This window comes from Bradysia coprophila, unplaced genomic scaffold (genome assembly GCF_014529535.1).
Source record: "Bradysia coprophila strain Holo2 unplaced genomic scaffold, BU_Bcop_v1 contig_200, whole genome shotgun sequence".
Classification (NCBI taxonomy): Eukaryota; Metazoa; Arthropoda; class Insecta; order Diptera; family Sciaridae; genus Bradysia; species Bradysia coprophila.
The window spans coordinates 890,549-911,598 of NW_023503464.1; the positions used below are offsets into that span (position 1 = coordinate 890,549).

The 21,050-nt window shown below is 37.4% G+C and overlaps 2 protein-coding genes across 2 annotated transcripts; one reads left to right on the plus strand and one right to left on the minus strand.

The window, feature by feature from the left end:
* Positions 1-233: 233 nt before the first annotated feature.
* Positions 234-21,007, minus strand: LOC119075390. The gene is made up of 19 exons (XM_037181831.1): positions 20,677-21,007; positions 20,420-20,592; positions 16,110-16,233; positions 15,963-16,050; positions 15,752-15,909; positions 15,503-15,685; positions 15,261-15,450; positions 15,069-15,201; positions 7,929-8,292; positions 7,279-7,545; positions 6,254-6,436; positions 6,009-6,186; positions 5,617-5,763; positions 3,441-3,557; positions 1,599-1,889; positions 1,292-1,534; positions 1,065-1,232; positions 980-1,000; positions 234-916 (listed from the first exon to the last, which is right to left on the minus strand). The coding sequence occupies exons 1-13, from the start codon at positions 20,729-20,731 to the stop codon at positions 5,706-5,708; spliced, it is 2,154 nt and encodes a 717-aa protein (XP_037037726.1). The 5' UTR covers positions 20,732-21,007; the 3' UTR covers positions 234-916; positions 980-1,000; positions 1,065-1,232; positions 1,292-1,534; positions 1,599-1,889; positions 3,441-3,557; positions 5,617-5,705.
* On the plus strand, positions 10,536-14,964 carry LOC119075374 (phospholipase A1 member A-like). Its single transcript, XM_037181804.1, has 7 exons — positions 10,536-11,075; positions 11,139-11,314; positions 13,833-13,956; positions 14,031-14,270; positions 14,331-14,507; positions 14,566-14,752; positions 14,806-14,964. The coding sequence occupies exons 1-7, from the start codon at positions 11,003-11,005 to the stop codon at positions 14,900-14,902; spliced, it is 1,074 nt and encodes a 357-aa protein (XP_037037699.1). The 5' UTR covers positions 10,536-11,002; the 3' UTR covers positions 14,903-14,964.
* Positions 21,008-21,050: the final 43 nt, after the last annotated feature.

Here is a 21,050-nt window from a genome sequence, read left to right on the forward strand (position 1 = left end):
ACTGTCACTTTGGTTCGCTTTTGTTTTGGAAAATTGTGGAACGAATTAATGCTTTCGTTTTGCGGAGAAAATGAAGAACGTTGTGGTCACCTCTGGAAGAAAAATAGAATATGCCACATCGAGCGATTCGCAAAACTTCGTGTTGGAATTTCCTATTTTCTTCATTCCTTTGTGAATCAAATAAGTATTCCAAGTTTGCCACAAGTGATGCTCAGAAAAACCGTGAACCAAAATTTTGGCGAGAATGGGATGATTTATTAACAATAACTTTTGACTTAGTTCCTTAAAATTACTTCTGGTATGCTGAACACATTGTCATCAATGAAACCTTTGGTTAAATTACTCTTATAATTTTCGATAAATGTTTGTCTCGTTGAATTGCTGGTCAACGAATGCTTTAACTTTTGCACTAAAATCGAATCACCGTCACCTCGTTCAGTAGTAGGAGTTAATGCAGCCAGAACATCAACTTTCATTTCTTCTAGTCGATGAGTGTCATCACTTGACCGATCGAAGTACGGCCAATGCAATCCGTTCGGATCTTGAGAATACGGCGTCGGGAAATGTTCTAAGTTGTTAAAATGTCCTTCGATTTTTCCCCAAGGATCGATGTGTCGTTGCAGCGGATCGCCAGTTCTGGTGAAGGGCATCAATTTCGTAAATTTTTTATTGTCAGTAACTAGGTCAGTCCATCGGCCAATAGCAAATGGCGCTACGCTGTTCGTTGTCACTAAGAACATTCCTCGTGTCTCCGTTCGACAGTCCTCACCAGCAACAAAAAGTTGCTCGGATCTCGGACATAATCCGAAGAGGTAGTTGATGTAACTTTGACACGACCATCCCCAGAAGCCTGTCAAGCTTCTGATAGATTCTCCGTAGTAGTCTGGAGCTCTGTGATGACTACAAGCGAACGGATCTGGAAGAAAGGGGCTGATGTTACTAAAGGACTACTTTGTCAGTGCTCCTATTACAGACGTACTTGAACCCGAGCCAAAACAACCTGTGAAACGAAACAAAAATTTATTGCACTACAACGGTAGAGGTTTTTGGTATTATTATCTTACCGGGTTGCATAACCCCGCCATTCATGTAAAAGTCGGCATGACCACATCGTTCAATTTTGCCTTGTATGAGTGCATTCGTGTGAATCACGTCGACAAAATCTGCATCACTAGGATCTAATTTCTCGTCTTGGGATACTGTCATGAACAGCGGCATCGCAGGGTCTAGGCCTTTAATTGAAATATTTTAGTCACTCAAATCCATCAGAAAAGTTCTTGAAGAGACGAACCTGTTATTCTGGGTAATTTGAACGATTTCAAATTAACCGCAATGTAATTTGTAACCTGGGCACCCAATGAGAAACCAATGACATGTATGTCGTCAGTACCAAGATCTAATATTCGCTCTACTAATTGGGCAATGCATGCGCCGACGTGTTTAATATTATGAACAGCACTCAAATAACAAGGAGACGGTGCCAAATCACTCCAGTCAACGTAAATCAAATTGAAATTACTTCTCTGCAGATATTCTGCAAACATACCACTTATGGCCTCAATAGTCTCTGTCGAAGTGAATGCATCATCAACACTTACCATCTTTCATCACAATCAACGGTTGTAGAAACATATCCGAATTGTAACCATGGATGATGATCTTAACCGGATGACGTCGATCGAAATAGGACAGTGAAATATTCGATGTCTTGGAATTAACATCGATGTGAATGTACTGCCTGTCTTTCACATTTTTCCTCGTGAATAAGTAAAATCCAATATTTTCGTCCGGACATTTTCGATCGATTACCCAAGTGCATGATCCAACATTTATATCTCTACTTTCCCTGTTAGCTGAAACCGGTAGTTGTATGGATGATTTGGTCATAGCTGTATGATCATTAGAAAAAAAAAAACAATTTCTTTTTAAATGTTATTGACAGCGCCGACAAAAAAAAATCGCTGAACTGTGGATAACTCGCACATATATAGCAAAGTGAATGTTACAAAAAAAGAAGTAAAAGACTTTCGTTCAAAAGAAGTCACAGATTTGATACAACTAATTGGGTGTGGTGTATAGTGTTTGTAATCTTCGACGTCATCCTTCAAAAACTGCAGTGTCAGTAGGGTAATTAGTAATTTGTGGGACTATAAGGGTCAGTGTACGGTAAATCATCGCGGAAACTAAAGACTGAAAGTAATATTCTTACTTGATTTAACCTGAAATGACATGTCGAAAAGGTCAATTAGTTCAACTCAGGTTTTTGATTTTTCGGTCTAGATGATCCGAGTCAGGTCAAAAATCTTAATTTCATGTTAAATAACGTTTGAGGTAGTTCAGCTCAGGTTACAGATTGCCCTAAAACCTTTTCCTAGTCTTACCAAAAATTATTGACATGGTGTTATAGACAGAGCTTTGTCTAATACTAGCACCGTACAGAAGTATCAAATTATATTCACAGTCACAGGTCGTGAAGACTCACAATGTCTTCACAACCATATGGCCGATTGACTTCATATCGAGCTCAAAATTCATAGCTTTTTCCTACCTTTCATGGATTTAAAAAAAATCAAATTCGGTTCAGTAGTTTTTGAGATATCGGAGATATGCTCTTTACTAAAGAGTCTTTAATGATGTTGCTCTCGATATATGATTGAAAACCTCGAAAAACATAGAGCGAGCGGATTGACACAAGGGTCTGGACTATAGAGTCTGCAAGTTACAGACTACACTATCGATAACGAGTTCTGTGCTACTAGATTGAATTTGTTTTACATAATCTGATTTTAAGCTGTTCCCAGCCTTAATCAAAACAACGGTCAAGAGGATTTGATGTGGAACGTCAGAGACATGATAAGTTGACATGCCTGACGTCGAGTAGAATGCGTAAGTGAATAGATTAAGGCTAGATCGCTTATTTTGTGTTTATCACATAAGTGTAAGCACTGGTTTTTAGGGTGTACAATGTACCAATGCTATGTGTGCCAACTTTAAAAAATAAAAAATAAAAACCCCATTGCCAAGCCCTATTACATCTGGAATGCGAGAGAAACTTATACAAAATTGGACCCAACAGTTACTCAGTAGTACCAACTAATCCTTTCTCTGTGGAATGTGGAAAAAATGTAATAATCAAAAAAAAAAAGGCCAACAGGATCTCATCATTAAAATATTTCTGTTTTAATAATTCAACGACCGGTGAAAAATGTTTATGGTTTACCGACGCGACACAAGATCGAAGATACGTTTTTATTTTGTTAAACATGAAAAACATATGTAGGGAGGACGTACCAGTCTCCGATCATGTGCCAGTGGTCGGACACTTATTGGTCTTTCATTGATCAACTATTTTATGATTAAAAGAACAATAGGTGTCCGACTAATGGTACATGAGACCGGAGACCGCTACCTTCACCCTACGGAACAAACACCAAACTCACCACAAATTATTCCGAATATTATCCATAGTTTCGCTTGAAATGTAGTCATTTTAGTCGATTAGTACACATGAAATAATTCGCACATTATTTAGGTTTTTAACTGTAGTTTGGATCGCACTAGGGAGTGATTCATGATTTCTTTTTGTTCGTTTCTATTTCTTCTATTTTCTACGATAAAATTCAAATTCTGTCACAAAACCGTTGATAACTCGTCGAACTCAGCGATTTGAACCGTTCAAGGTGCGAGAGTAACACAGAATGACAATACAATCAGTCTTTTTGGCAACACAAATTTTCGTTAGATCTTAAATTTACTCAATATACACAGCGTAGGTATGCATATAACACAATCGTCGCTGGTTTGTAAAATCTCCATGTTGTACACATGCATATTTCGTACGAATTATATATACGCGTACCCGCTCTACATTTTTTATCAAAATTGGCTATCGTAATACTTCCTTGGGCTTGTTTACTGCTTTTCAGTGGAAGTGTACGTACAGCACCCATTTAGACATTTGTGTATATAAAGCCCTGTCGTTTAATGAATATATGTGCGTCACCTTTAAGATGCAAAGTGTATTGTATGCAGAACGAATAGCTCTGCCATTCGAAAATTTAAACGATATGAATAAATTCAGGAAACGTGCCTGTACATTTTAATGATCGACAACGTGTAACGGCTTAATTTGCTAAATGAGAATTTTGATGGAAATCATTTAACGATGTGTATGTAAATGACTCCGGGTGACATGGATTGTTGATTCTATTGTTGGAACGTGTGTTTAATGGGGAGATTGGTTGGTTCGATTTATATAGGTGTAATCGTAGCTGGAAAGAAGATCATTTCCTGACATGTAAGGGAAAGGACCAGAAGAACCGATCTTGTCAATAAAACAATTACAAAATTGTCAGAACAGAACTTTTGGCTTAGTTGTTCATTATTTACTAACATTTTTAGGGTAGAACCGTACCAGTTCCGAACTGGCCATACTGGGAATTCGAGCGATTTTCGAAGGAAATTTTGCATTTTTATATGAAAAAGGTTCTTTTCGAATTTTACGATTTTTCTCGCTTCTCCCACGTTTCCTGATGTACCTTTTGGTAGCCAGTCCAGCACTGAACCGAACTGATACAGACGGATACTTTTGAAAAACAGCCTCCAGAACAGATTTGTTAGCGGAATCATTTTTATGGACCTAGACATCAATTGAACGCTAGAATCCAGGACAACTTAAAAAAAAAATTCCAGCCCCTGTGCCGTCTATGAACAGTTGTGACAGAAATTTGAAAATTACAATTTTCTCCCACATAGAAGGACATGGCCGACCATGGCATCATAGCTGAGGTCATGTAGTTATAGGCCCACGTGGGTTGGATGTCGATATCATATAAAATGAGAAACATCAACTTGAAGAAATTACGATTTTAGACTAAAATGAAAGAAGTTGGAGGGTGCTGCAGCTCTGCTAAAGTAACTTTCGATAAAAAGCTATGACTCAGCTTTCCTCCATGTTTTAACTTATACAACAAAAACAAGTCTATCTGTACAAAAGAAACGCACTGTGGTTTTATCAGTCTCCCAATATTTCCTATGTTCATGCTAAAAGCCGTGCTGTGTACCCTTATATACGTGAATAGCAGCAATTTGATTTTTGTTTTGTCAGCGTACACATGGTACACATTCACTAATCACCAGGGATGATCACGACTCATGCGTGTGGGCAATCATTAGTCAGTTTGAACATAGTACAGCACCCATTTCAGCCTAATATCGTCATTTTTACAAAATGTTTTTCTCACTACCCTCAGCTATCCAATAATACATGGTCGATCTTCGTCACCTGTGGGAGAAGAACGAGGTAAGGAAATTGTACTTTTCGATTTTCGATTCTAGAGTTCAATTCCTGCCTCGAGACCTGTCTAGGCACATAGAAATAATTCCATTAAACAATTAGTCCGCTTTCGGTACTCTGCTTTTTAAAAGAATCCCTCACAATTTCAATCGGTCATTCACTAACAATATTGTAATTGCCAGAGCAAAGAGGGTCGTAGAGGAGTTTATAACTTGAATCACAAAACACAAATTCAAGACAAAAAACAAATCAAATTTTATTGTCGGCTCTGTTTTCCATCATCAATCACTCTCTAGTTAAGCATAATACTGTTCACGCACAACTCATTACACGGTACATTTTGCTGTATATCACACTTCGTTAATTGGGTGTATAGCCTCTTCGTTGCCCGTATACAGTTTCATTCCATTCACCCAATTGCATAGGGTGGTTTATCGTTGGTATCGATGAAGATGATTCCTCTAGCACTAAGACAAGAGAAAATTATTAAATTTTTTTGTGTGACAAAAACATACCAGTTATCAATTCAACTAATCTGTAGAATGTTTGCGCACACTCATTGCCATGGTTACAATATTTCATTTAACTTTTCGCATGCCATTGATCAACATGTTTCGCTTATCAATTTTGTAGTTTAATTGATAAAAAAACGTCTTATCGTCTCGATTGCATCAAACACAGGCATAGTCTGTTTAGCTGAGACATAACTTACCGGACGTGACACGGTTCGCCCATTTTTATTGGAACCGGAATGGTTCGCGATTGTGGTGTGCAAAAGCCGAGAAAATATTGAAAGTATCCGGAACAACGATGTCCGGTAAAACCGATTTTACTGTTAATACTTTCAGCGAAATAGACCGTTGACAATATGTGACTGCATAACGGAACGTCTGAGAATGTAGTTAGAATTTTATTTGATCTGACTGCCTGATCTTCGTATTTAAGAAAAAAAATTACTTTTATGTTGTTCACAAGCGGGTTGTGTCTGACCACCGTTGATGTAAAAGTCCACATGACCGGATGGTTCAATTTTTCCGAAAACTCCGGCATTGGTGTGGATTACATCCACAAATTTCGCGTCGGTTCTATCGAGTTTCGAATGGCGATCGGTTGTGAAAAATGGTAATGCTGGATCGAGACCTAGATCGAGAAATCAGGTTTAAATTGGAAATAGTCAATGTTTCGAGTTTCTATAGCACTTTCGATTCTCCTTGAGTTTGCAGAGAAATGATAACATATGGCGCTTCGCAGGTGAGTCAGCTGCAGCGCCATCTGTTATCATTTCTCTAAGAGTTTGGCGATTTTTGTCAGAAACGTTAGGAATTAGCCGAGAAGATCGTGTGTCGTGACTTGTTTGGAAATTGTATTTTTAGCATACAAAGAATTTGTGATGTCTCCTAGAGTCATGTGTGTCCTACCAATCAGAATCCTTACAAAAACTAAAGCTTGACGCAGGGAAAAGTCTCACTGGTTCCTAATGTATTCTTCAACTTGACGGCATCATCGACCGATAAATGAACTGAACAACTATGTCAGATGTCAAATGCTTCCAAATTTTGATGCATACGATAACACTTGCATTTGTGATGAGTCCTGTCTGTACGAAAGAGGTCAGACCGGGCCTGGTTGCTCTGCTTTGATAGTTTCATAACTACGCCAAATGCCATATTATCGACCTAAGACGAAAACTTTTGTGTCACTTCAGTTTTTGAGCGTTATAAGTGCCCTAACAAAACAGATGGAGTTTGTAGCCGTAGGCTCTTGGTCTATAAAAGTTTTCAGACATTTTCTTGATTTAGCGGTGAAAACAATCAATCAAATTTGATGGAATAAAAGGTTTCCGAGTGTTTGTCATGAGACTCACGATGTGTTGTCCATAATCTCGTATACAAGAAAATTCAAAGATCTTTCCGGTCAATCATGTTCGACAAACTATCCAGTCAAAGAAGATGTTCCCATTCAAAAAGTGTTTTCAATTTTACCTGTAATTCGCTCAAACGCCAGTCCCAGCGACCTGCGTACAATGTTGGCCGCATAGCTAGCTATATGCGCACCCAGACTGAATCCAATCATGTGAAGTTTCGTAAATATCTTCTCGTCGTCGAACAATGGCGCCAGTTTTAACAGAAAGTTTCCCACACATTCTCCGGCTTGTTTAGTGTTAAAAACCGCTCCGGGATAGCAGGGTAACATTGATAATTTTCCCCAGTCCACGATGATAATGTTGGTACCGTTTTTTAATAGATATTCTGTCTCAGGGGTGGGAAATTTGGTTAATGGTCGGGAAATGATGAGCAAAAAGTAAATGAGATTGGGAAAGTACCAATCAAAAGAGTAACATCTGTTGTCGTCAGTAGTGACGACAAAATAAACGATGAGCTCTGGTTAGTGGTTTCCTATATAGCAAAATATATATTAAAACTAATGAAGTAAAAAATTTGGTGTGAAACAGTAGTCAATGCGTTTAACAAAAGAAGTAGCAGATTTAATGTTGATACACTAGCCATTCCGCAAAGGTCAAACAAATTTTTCCAGTTCAACATATTCTTACTGTAACTTCCTAATAATTACACGTCGATTCATTGTCATTACCGCATTTTATGTAAATCAAAACAATTGATATTCCACTCACCATTCCTTATTGCTTTGGTGGCATAAAAATCTAAATTGCCACCATACCCATGCACAATAAGTTTATTCGTACTGTTTAGGTTAAGCCATTTTGGAATCGTTAGATTCTTCGGATCCAACAACAGCGGTGCACTGTTCGGTCTATCACTCGAAAATATATAAAATTGGATAACTTCATCGGAACACGGTTCCAGATACTGTAACAGACATGGCCCCAGCTCGAATTGAACGGCATCGATGTGAATAACAATGACGGAAATGATAACGTAACTGACTAACATAATTGTGAATGCGCGGCGTTGCACTTTAAATTTAAAATTTAAAAATATTTTCGAACAAAATTTATGGTTTCTAGACGGTTTGTACGTTCATTGATCGCGTACATTTCAATAAACATTTTGTGCCATAGCATGTAACCGCCGGACCGTTATGGATGGAAGACATTTAAACTATTACTGAATATTGACAGGCTTTTGGTTTCAAATAAATATAACGAATTGCTGAATGGTCAAGGTAAACATTTTTTTTTTAGATTTCTATGTGACATGAATAACTTCTACGTGTAGATGGATCTTGATGGGTTTTCAATAAAAATTTGAATTGATTAAATTTCATACTGGTCGATTTGAATCCACAGATTTTTTTAGAATTTTAATTAAATCTAAAATTGCTGGATGAAATTGCGCAACAATTTGATGAACTTATGACGGTGTTATATCATGCATGTACCACCGTTTTGATACAATAAATTATTCTTTGCGTTTATGTTATCATCACATTAGAAAACGAAAATTAGTTCAAGTTTGAATGAAGAAATACCAACAGGTAAACCATATGCGCTACACACTTATTGCGGTAAATTGTTTTCATTTTAAAATTTTCGTTTGTTTTTCATTGCCATATGTGACAATGAAATTTTTATGTGTCGATGTTAAGATATAATTGTTAACACGATCATAACGTATCGATGGTTTCAATCTTTCACAGGCATATCAATGTATCGAATCTGTTACTTCTTTTGATCTGAATATTTTCAACAGTTTCAATCTTCTACTTCATAAGATTTGGCAGACGTTTTGCTATATAAAATCGCGTTACACATAGATCGGCGAATATTTTTGTCGTCGTTCTCGATAACAGATGTATAAAGAACTGACGTTAGTCACAGGCGAAGATCTGTGGTTTTACCTTTGACAGACGACAAGATATTTTACTTTCGGATCTATTACTTCATTTAATAATGTTGTTTCTACTTTGTGCAGTCCTACGTTTTATATTTTGAAGAGAAAGTTTCCTTTCAATTTTTTATTTGTAGTTTTGTAGTTATTTGTAGTATTTTTATCGGATCTATTACTTCCATCGATCAAAGTATTGTTAATCGGTTTATCTCAAATCTTGTACTTCAATTTTTTAAACATGAATTTTACTATATAAAGGTCCACATTACCCAGACGTTTTCATTATTTTTGTTGCCGTTATCGATAACAGATGAATACCGTATGTGACAGCATTTACAAAAGGCTTTACTGTCCTAGATTACCTATTTAGTAGGGCGTATCGAATTTTGCAAATTTTAAGGTCCGCGATAGCCTGTGTGCGGAAAACGTAGACCATCGGAAACTGTGTCCGGGCATGTGGTTGATGGATCCGATGGATCCCGGAAAGAGGTCTCCCTGACGACTTTAAGTTTCCAATGGTCATAGCTCGGAAAGTTGAAAGTATTTTTGAAAACCATGTTCTAGCGGAATGTAGAGCTTTGAAAACTTTGACTTATATTTCCTCAGAGACAAATGATAATGTTAAGCTTGTGGTATGAGGTGGTAGGGGAGGTCGAGCACTACCAGTACACTAGGTATGTCGCGGTAGGCACATTCACCTGAAACCACTTTCTTAAAATTTTTGAATAGAATTTTTAAGAGTGCCCACGTCGCCCACGAAGCCAGTGCAGACACTGCAACCGGTGCTGCTGAGTCAAGGACACCTTGGCCAGTAAGTATACATAATATTTCATGACAGTAGCTGAACTCTTTCACAAAATATTAGTGATTTCGAAAAAGGTTTCTTCCATAAAAGATTATAAAAGATTATCTGGAACATCCTGAATGCAACCAGAGGTCAGGCGTTTTAAAATTAATTAAAACGTAAAATTCGAACCACCCTATAATTCACACAACTAATTTTCCTTCATTATTTATTTATCAGAACAGAATTTAATTCAAAATATAAAACATTTTCATGATAGTACATCATTGTCTGTAATCGAAACACCTGTATCATCGATTGTAGTCGAAACACCTGTCTACAAAAATGTTGGGAAACATTTCTCTCTTTGGACAAATGTACGCAATATCTCCCGATCGTGTTAATCGAAGTATTTATGATGTTGTTAGTCTCACGCCGGCTCTCTGTTTTTGAATTCGAAGTGAGTCAATGTTTGCAAACGATAACGAAACGTTACAATAGTGTCTTAGGTGGTAATGTTTCATGAGAGTTCTATGTACCCAGTAAACTCACCGTAGAAAACATTCTAATCATTCTATTTTAAGACATTTAACTTCAACACTCTTTGCAGCTCTAATTTGTCTATTATCAAAAAAGCTCAATTAGACACCTGTTCGTTGATGGTATTTCGCTATTCCACACACTTCTTACAATCTCTCATTAAGAACATTGTGCAAATACTTGCGCAAATAAATTATGTTACTCACTCATACAAATACCTTTTGTTGGTCAGAAGTCATGAAAATCGCGGTCAAGTTCACTTGTTTTCCTCGAAAGAACACACAGCAACTCTTTTTGGATGGATATACTATACAGGTGTGTACGTGTTGTATGCATACATGTATATAAACCGAATGCAACCAGTTTCAATTAACCACATGCGTTTAATCGAGATGTTTATATAAAAGTTAATTGTGGTATTGAACCATCCAGCAATACGTTCATGTTGAAATATGAACTTCGAGATCAGAACTTTTAATTTTCATTCTTAATTAAAGTGTCTGAGAGGTTGGATCAGTGATCATTACAGTGACTCTTACCGTTTCATTTATCCTTCCTGAAACAAACCGGGAAATGTTAAACAATTTTTCAAATGTACTCTCGCGAACGCTGTGTGTGGTAATATTTGTCCAGTGCTTTGAACAATGTTAGATAAATGATGACACATATCGGTATTGCAGCAATTGTTCGTTTAATTGACTCTTTGCAGCTGTTACACTGAAATTGAAACTGATCGACGACTATGTGAACAACGAGTTATATCTTGGAATGGAACCGGCGTTTCGCAATTCGACCAGAAGGGATTGTGTTTGGCATCAGACGTATGATGCCAATTGTTCGAAAAATGTTTCGTTAATTTTGTACGTCGATAAAAAGAGGGAAGTGGTGAGTACACTTTTCTTCTCTGATAATTTTGACTGGTTAGTTCTATAGATGCATACCACGGTACCAACTGCCTTTCACACTTTATATCATCTGTTATCGTCAGAAATTAACGATAAAAATGACAGCGAAAAGGTTTGGTTGGTTCTTTTATATAGTTCTGTTCTATAGCAAAATGTAAAAACTAATTGAAGTTCTAGATTTGGTATCAATCTGTTGGAAATATTTAGAACAAAAGAAGTAATAGACTCGATGATTATGCTCTTTCCATGTTTGTCGTTTGTGAAACGATACGAAATTATCGTCTTAATTGATGAGGCGAAACGTAAGAATTGTGAGTCCGACTAATCCGTATCGTCCGATAAACAACTGAACATTTTTTCCACAAAAAAAGGCACAGCGAAGTCAGTGAAATTTAGGTATGAATTTGATTCAACTGGTCCACTGGATTTGACCAACTGAAAAACAGGAAACAGCTGAAGCAAATTCATGCCGGCGTCCACTGTATAAAGTTTAGTTCAAAAAAACGTTTACTGCAGAGTTTTTATCGTAAGTGTACGACGGGCCGAGAGAAGAAGGATAAAGAGTTCCGCGACAGGTGAACGATGATGTTTAATCAAATTATGTAACGCTGGTAAATATCTAAATATACCAAGAACTAAAGTTGACTGTTGCCTTGGACCTTGAGTGATTTCGTTGATTTCGTTTCGATCAATTGAATAAAACTCAAGAGGTTTGTCGATACTGAGTGAACATTTCGTCGATTTCGTTTACATCTACATCGATCGATTGAAGTAAACTCAAGGGTATCATCGATCCTGAGTGAACATTTCGTTTTTAACGTTTCGATAAATTGCATAAAGCTCAATTAGTTTCTTGACTCCTAGTGAAAATTTCGTTTTAAAACTCGAAAGGTTTCTCGACCCTGAGTGAAAATTTCGTTGATTTCGTTTTCATCATTTCGATCGATTACATAAAACTCGAGGGGTTTACAGGGCTTTCTCACTCTTTTTTCTGGGTGACTAACTTGATTCGCCGGTGATTAACCAGTTGATAAACAGATAATCGTTTTGTACATGCTTTTCAAATTCAAATTGAAACATTCATCAAAACACCATTAAACCTGTTCAGTGTTAAAGTGTATGTCCAACGCACTGACAGTGCTATGGTGTATAAGTATCTCTAAAATTCTATGGCAGTTCTAGATAATGAAAGGTACATGAAGACAACTCTTCTAGGCAATTACTCTAAATTCGGTATGTAGACATGGCAGGTATAGTAACCTTGAAACGGATAAAAAATAATTAATTGAAATACCGTCGATGTAATTTAAATAAAAAAGACGTCGAATCCACGCATATCTACGCTGGATGGAACTGTGTGGCATGCTTGTAATATGTATGTTAACTCAATACAAATCTCAAAACATTGAATTATTTTAATTAAAAATTATGAATTTTTTATCAATCAATCTCCTCGTAACAACTGGTTTCTTTTATGCAAAAAAAACCCGTGGCAACAATTCGTTTTTGCATACAAAAACAATTAGCGAATTCGCTCAACCACAATGGGTGAAAATGTTTGCTTTTGTTACGATCGGTATTTCCCATCAAAAGATGGGAAATTTCAGTGTGAAATTTGGTTATCGAAAAATTAGAATTTCATTGGAGACCGCAGAAGCGCACCACTGCTTGATATGTGTGTGAAGATAGCTCAGAACAAAATATTATACAGCCGCCTCCTGCAAAGATAAGGACCATCCTGTGTAAATACTCCTGTTTAATGAATGGAAATGTGTTTATAAATGGGTGTGCTCTTAGTTCTGTGATTTGTATACAAGCGTTTTTTGTGAACGAATCACAAATTGTTGTCACGAGTCGCTTTCAGTAATTTGTACACAACATTTATCGCTCGTAATTTTTAGAAAGTATTTTTTGATTTGTAGAGAAGAAAAGTCTGAGTACAAATCACAAGAAGCGAATCTTGACAACAATTTGGGATTTGTGCACAAATAAATCTGTGTAAAAATCACAGAAGTTAGGGCACACACATTATACTTTAACCTGTCACATAAGGCTATTCATCTGTTATCGATAACGACGACAAACATAATGACAAGCTCTGTGTAATATGGTCCTTTATGTCCTTTATATAGGAAAATTCATGTTAAACAAATGAAGTACAAGATTTGAAATCAACAGATTTGATCGATGGAAGTAATAGACCTGGTAATAATACTGGTCATGTGCTTGCCATCTGTAACAGGTTAATAGACACAGATCCATGTAGGAGTAGGAGTACTTAGTACTGCTGGCCTTCATTTTTCGTAGAAGGCGGGTTTTGTACTATTCTATTCATAACTCGTGCGACGACCTGTACGAATTTGCTCGGATGGGCAATCGTCCTAATCACAATACTAACGTCGGACACGCCTTCCTAATCTCCCCATACCATCCTAAAACGATTTAAATCTTGACCGGTATTTCTGTCTCTCACCTTTATACCTTTATCATCAATTTAGTACGATCCGTCCGACAGAAATTGGCTGCAGAAAAGCTCATGGGATCCATACAGGGCGACTGTAGTCCTAGTACACGGTTACGCATCCGGTGACGACGATACTCCTATTGTCGTACTGAAAGGCGGTAAAAAATTTCTTGTTCGGACCGGTGACGAATCGAGTGGTATATTTACAAGAAAATCTCTTTTCTTAAACCAGCATATGCAACCCAAGGCGGCTACAATTTATTCCTGGTGGAATACAGTCCATTGAGTCGGCCGCCGTGTTATGTATCGAATCTAAACAATATTCGATACATAAGTCGATGTGTTGCTGATTATTTGAATGATCTACGAAAGAAGGGTGTAGTGGTGGAAAGCTGTATCGGTCATTCGTTGGGTGCAATTATTTGCGGAGCTTTGAAAAAGTATCTTAAATTTGAGCTGAACAAAATAATCGGTAGAAGAGGAAAAGGTTCAACCGAAGCGCTAGCATCAAGTTTTAAGATTCAATTTTCAGGTCTTGATCCGGCTCTTCCACTCATCTATGGCGATCTTCGTTTGAAACGATCGAGCGCAAAATCGGTTCATGTTTTACAGACGAATGCTGGTAGTTTTGGTGATGTGGGTTCGGTGGGACATGTTAACGTATGCGTGAATGGTGGTCTAATACAACCGTATTGCGTGAAGGCGAGAAGTATAAGCAAAACATAATCAAATCAATCAACGCGGGTCAATAAATTGAATATTTGCAGAACCAAATCTGTGCAGTCACATCTGGGCAATTTGTTACATGGCACAAAGTTTATTTGAAAATCGGCCGCTCATAGCACGAAGCTGCTCAACGTATTGCCCGAGAGCCGGACTTTTTCGATTTTTTCGCAGCAATTCATCGGAAAATAATTTCAATGAAATTCGAGTGATCAACAATGTGCCACAGACGTAAATGGTGAGCAATGCACGGTTTGAAAAACTTTTAAATTTTCTGGTTTCAGGGCCTATGGAACCTACTGCCTCGATAACATTTACCCGCCATATTGTCCTAAATATTGGAAGGGGGTCGGAGATAAGCGTTGCTGTAAGTTCTCGTGATGCTATTGTGCCATGATATTGAACTTAGCTGTGGTAGAACGTCTCGAATAAAGAAAACTGCCAACTTCGACTTTCACTTTTATTTCCAACATTTCGTTCAATTTGGTAATCCTAAACCATCATCGTCCCTAAAATAAGTTATTTAACGACCTACGATCACTCATACAACCAGCGGTGGTGGATTGATATTATTTCCGAGCACTGCCTTGTCTATACAACATCTCATATCGCCGAAGGTTGAACTGTTCGACGGACAGAACGGCGGAGTAAAGTCTTTTATGCAATACGATCCAATGGCACTGAAAATAGAGTTCACATCAACGATCGATCGATCAAATTAAAAATCGAGATAAATTACTTCATCGGAGCATCATGTCCCATTGGGATCGTAGCACCAATGGTATTCCTCAGCTGATTTCTGGCTCTCCTTCCCACAATCGGTCCTGGTGGACACCGTCTATGGCATGGTTCTGCTTGAGCCAGTGAACTGTCGAAGATACTCTGTGCTAAATAGCAGACTGACCAGATGTGACTGCAGAGATTAGCGTCTGTAAGCGATAATGTGTGGTAAGTGATCTAACCGATTGAACTCATCCTTACTGTTTGTCGTCTCGCAGTACGGCTGTTTTCGGCCACCATTCATGCAGAAATCAACGTGACCAATCTTGCCACCCTCTCCATAGTATCCTGCGTTTGTGTGCAGTACTTGAACCGATTTAGCATCACCGCTGTCTAAGCGGTTCGTTACTCCGGGCTTGATTAATGGTCGTGCAGGATCGAGTCCTGTTTAGTATAATTTTCATTTCAAATGATCGTCAGTCATAGCATTAGGGATTGGGGACGCCTTACCAATTATCCTTTCAATTCTGAAATCTAAATAGTTTGATAACAGTCCGCACATGTGAGCTCCTAGAGAATGACCGACACATGTTGTCCGGGACTCTGGCAGTCCAGAATATCGTAAAAATGAAAAATATTGAGCCACACACCGTGCGACTGGTTTCAAACTGAAATTGGACTTTTCAGAAAAATTTCCCAACATCTTCCGAACTAATTATACTTATGAACGGCAGCAACATAGCACGGCGGCTTAGATAGTGCTCCCCAATCGACCAGGAAAACATTGTAGTCACCATGGGTCAGATAAGCTGCGGATGAAACGGGCATTGAGTAATTTGAGTCAAAGAGTCACTTTGAGTCACTTTACCGTCTTTCAAAACGCCGACTGGGGGAGTTTCTTCGCTTCCCGCATAGCCGTGAATGACGATGACATTTTGTTTTTGAGATTGCCATCCGCTGTTCATAAGCCAATCTTTTTGTGTTACATCCAACTAATAAAACAAATTTAGAAACGGAGTAAAATCTGTTATCGATAATGACGATAAACGCAAACAATGAGCTTTAGTATTGTGTTCTCTTGTGTGTATAGAAAAACATAAAAAATGTGACAAAACACACAAGGAGTAACGAAGCGTCTAACATGCTACGTGATACCTTTCCACATCTGTTATCGATAACGACGACAAACATAATGACAAGCTATGTGTAATATGGTCCTTTATATAGCAAAATTCATGTTAAACAAATGAAGTAGAAGATTTTAAATCAACCGATTGAAAATACTTTGATCGATGGAAGTAATAGACCCGATAATGACTGCCGCCTGTAACAGGTTAAATACCAGTATTCCTAATATACTAAGTGGTATGTGAGAGTTCGTTAAAAGTTCAAACAATAGAAAAGAGGCGAAATTTTCATTGTTTAAACAAGGCACAACCGGTAAACGGAAAGCAAAACGGCGTAAGTGAGCGAAGGCCTTAATTTAATGGGTTTTAGGCCGACGTCCTTTAACTTATCACTATACGAGATAAAGCCTGTATATCGTTATACCTTAGTTCATCACCCGAGACCTACGACTATGTATTAAATAAAGGAAAGCTATAGTAAACGTCGTTGAAATTTAGACACGATTTTGCTTCAGCTGGTCTCACACAAACATAACATCTCATACGTCTTTATACTGTTTTACTACTACTACTACTACTCGCGAGCGTGGCACTAGGGCACTAGCTCACCAATAATAACATTTGCTGGCATGAGTGGACCAGCTGAAAAACAGCTGAAGCAAATTTATGTCTAAATTTCACTGGCGTCAACTGTAAACGTTTGCAATTCAAATAATCTAATTTTAAATCTTTCGTTTTTCACTTTTTGCAGTCACGGTGCGGCTGAACGAACTTTAAATCAACATGTCGACTTCCATCTCGGTTCTTTTCATAGCTGAGTTAGGGGAGGCGTGTACTATCCAACGGCACATGTTGCAGGCGCAACCGCTGAGCCGTTTCTGAGAACTAGGAATATCGTCGCCTGGCTCCGCGGAAGTTGATGGACCAGTGTTTGAAACTGAAATCGGTAGAGGGACAAATTCTAAGAACAACCATATAAAAATTATTGCTCTCGGTCATTTGGTCGCAGAGCAATAGAAGCGGAAAGTCGAAAATTCCACCTCTTCAAGGGGTGATGCCTCCTCGACGAAGTTCTCGATCCAGCACTTTAATAGCGTTTCTGGACAAAGTTAATGTGCTCTTTAGAATGGCAATAAATTTTTTTTGAAAGTGGTCTCTTTTGGTACATTTTCAGAAAAGTCACTTTTTTGCAACCCTCGGTGAACTTTGGCTACTCCCATACCTTGCCGGTTAGAATATTTCAACACGACATACCTTGTAACAGTTAGCCTGAAGTCTAAGCTTTCCAATGATACCAAATATGCCATGTATGATTCTCAGCAAGAACTATTTATGATAAAGATTTTGCGTCGAGGTCGGGCTACTAACAAATTTAGGGTCGTTGAAAACGAAATTTGCAAATATTACAAACTAATGTCTTTCAGTTATGTCTCATCGACTTACGTGAGTTATCCGTCGTATATTATGTTCTTATTATGCCATAACAAACATAAAAATAGAAATTTCGTTTTCAATGACCCTAAATTTGCTAGTAGCCCGACCTCGACGCAAAATCTTTATCATAAATAGTTCTTGCTGAGAATCATACATGACATATTTGGCATCATTAGAAAGCTTAGACTTCAGGCTAACTGCTACAAGGTATGGCGTGTTGAAATATTCCAACCGGCAAGGTATGGGAGTAGCCAAAGTTCACCGAGGGTTGCAAAAAAGTGACTTTTCTGAAAATGTACTAAAAGAGACCACTTTCAAAAAAAAATTATTGCCATTCTAAAGAGCACATTAACTTTGTCCAGAAACGCTATTAAAGTGCTGGATCGAGAACTTCGTCGAGGAGGCATCACCCCTTGAAGAGGTGGAATTTTCGACTTTCCGCTTCTATTGCTCTGCGACCAAATGACCGAGAGCAATAATTTTTATATGGTTGTTCTTAGAATTTGTCCCTCTACCGATTTCAGTTTCAAACACTGGTCCATCAACTTCCGCGGAGCCAGGCGACGATATTCCTAGTTCTCAGAAACGGCTCAGCGGTTGCGCCTGCAACATGTGCCGTTGGATAGTACACGCCTCCCCTAACTCAGCTATGAAAAGAACCGAGATGGAAGTCGACATGTTGATTTAAAGTTCGTTCAGCCCCACCGTGCAATAGTTAGTATTCCCAGCAAAGAAATAAACGGAAATCAAAGAGTGTCGCCATTGTATGTGTAAAAGTAGGTGAGAAGCCTCGTTCGATGACACTTCGCAACAAATCGATCGTAAATTCAAATGCCAAAGACAATATGCTGATTGTGTTAGAAGTGTATCAGTACATGCGATGACAACAGAATTAGCATAACTTATTGTTCCTTGTGTTTTTCTATTAGTTTTCAATGTGAGACGAACCTTTTGTTTCAAAACAAATGAAATTTAGAGTCGACTGTATACAACAGCAACCTATAGACAGCAGAAGTAGACCGTCTTCAAAAACTGGGTTGAATAAGCAACTGGAACGTAATAATGAAATAAGAACTTCGTAAATGGATCTTTCATTATCACTACAGCAAAGCACGGTGCTTTGACTACAGTCTTTGTTGATTTCATTTTATTTTAACATTTCTTAAACGGCAAGCATAATCATCAGTACAAACATTGAATGTACTACTTCGTTTGACTTATTAATTTTCAGTGTATATGGTAGGGTGTGTCGATTTAAATTTTCTTTTTTAGTAATTCCGGATTCCGGCCTACAGCGATTCAGCATCGTACTAGCAATAATAATCAGTAAAAAGTTTTTTTTAGAAGTCAATATAAGCTTGCATCGCTACTTTTTTTTCATTTTATTTTAAAATTTCTTCAACGGCAAGCATAATCATCAGTACACATATTGAATCTATTACTTATTTTGACTTATTAACCTGTCACAGACGGCAAGCATATTAACAGTTTTACTATCTGATCTATTACTTCATTTGATAGAAGATTTTCAGAGATTTGTTTCAGAAATCTTTTACTTTATTTGTTTTGAACATGTATTTTGCTATAAAAGACCTCATCGGTCCTGAGCTTGTCGTTAATTATTGCTGTCGTTGTCGATAACAGATGACAGCTATAGCCGTATGTAACAGTCTAATTTTCAGTGGATGAATAGCGAAACTGAAACAAATTCAGAGGCTTGTTTAGAGTTGCAATTTGGCAACGGGCTGAGATGGAACAAAAATCTTCTACTTCACTAGTTTTATCAATTATGTTTCTACGTAAAACATGATTGATAATATACAATCTAGAAGAGAATTTTCTTCGGTTATCGTGAGAAAGGGTAAGGTCTCACCGGGGGTGTAATTTATAGAGCGGCAGAACGGTTACCATTTCACAATTAAATTATTTCACTTTTTCTCAGGGTCTAAATTTCGAAAAACATTTTTATATTTTCCTAAATTTTCCCACATTTTCACGAATTTTCCAACATTTTTTCTAAACCGAAAAATATTTTTTTTTGTGGAAAATTTTGGAAATTTTGGAAAATTTTGCCTGCCTTTGCTTCTTCACACTGCTTCAGAAAAAAGAAGTTTTACATTAAGTAATTACAGTTCTTCCGATGATTTTCTATTTGTAGTTAACGGATACAAAATTCTGCAAATTTTCTATAAATCGTCCGAAACGCAATGTCTTGGTATTTCAAGTAAAATAATGTTGCGCTACGTGCAATATACCGAAGCATGATGATTGTTCACTATCATGATGCAAATCTCATTTCAAAGAGATTTTCTCACAACTCAAAACCAAAATCATTATTTGCAACACAAAATGAACGACCTTGTTCTTATACCTCATACACATGACATCACAATAATTCGGAATTACCATTTACATAAACGAGCGATATAATATTTCCTAAAGATATGAACAAGAATCGTTAATTCCGAATGTTCGGACCAAAAAAATGTAGCATCGTAATCGTATAGCAATAAAACGTTTCACAAGGCTAATTTAGTTAGCATTAAAGCTTGAAATTCTAATTCTCTGGCATTTTTGATGAATATATGACGATTCGAATATTAAGAGCGAATTTTACCTCAGTCCTGCGTGGCGGATTGGTTGAGGTAAATAAAATCATTCGAATGTCTTTATCCGGACATCGGTCCCTCTCATTCCCTCGTTTCCAGTAACAGTCGTCTCGAGTTGAGTTGAATAAATTTGGTTCGCCCAGAAATAGAGCGGAAACGAAAACACCTTGACCATTTACGTCTGGATGTGTTCCGAGAAATATCACCGTTAAATAAGAAAAATTATCGACCCACGTTCGTTAATCGTTGTTTTCATTTCACTTACAGTTGCACAAGTTGAGGAAAATTGTTGCAAACAGAGAAAGTGTTAGATGATGCATTTCAAATTTTTTGATCTTCTATGTATCACGTCAATAAAGATAACTTCGAATAAAAATTCAGACAAATTTCATAACTTTCAATATTTATGTTAAACAACCGAAACACACACTTTTTCTTATACCAAGTAAGACAAAACTTGTGCACTTGTTACTTGTAATACCGTGTACAACGAAAAATTTACTTTTAACGACTGAACAACGATGACATAATGTATCGCATAATGTCCAGCATACGAATAAAATTCAACGACAAACCGCGTTCGATTCAAAGACTCTAATAATAAAAAGTTCTCTCATGAAAAAAAAACCATTGCAAAAT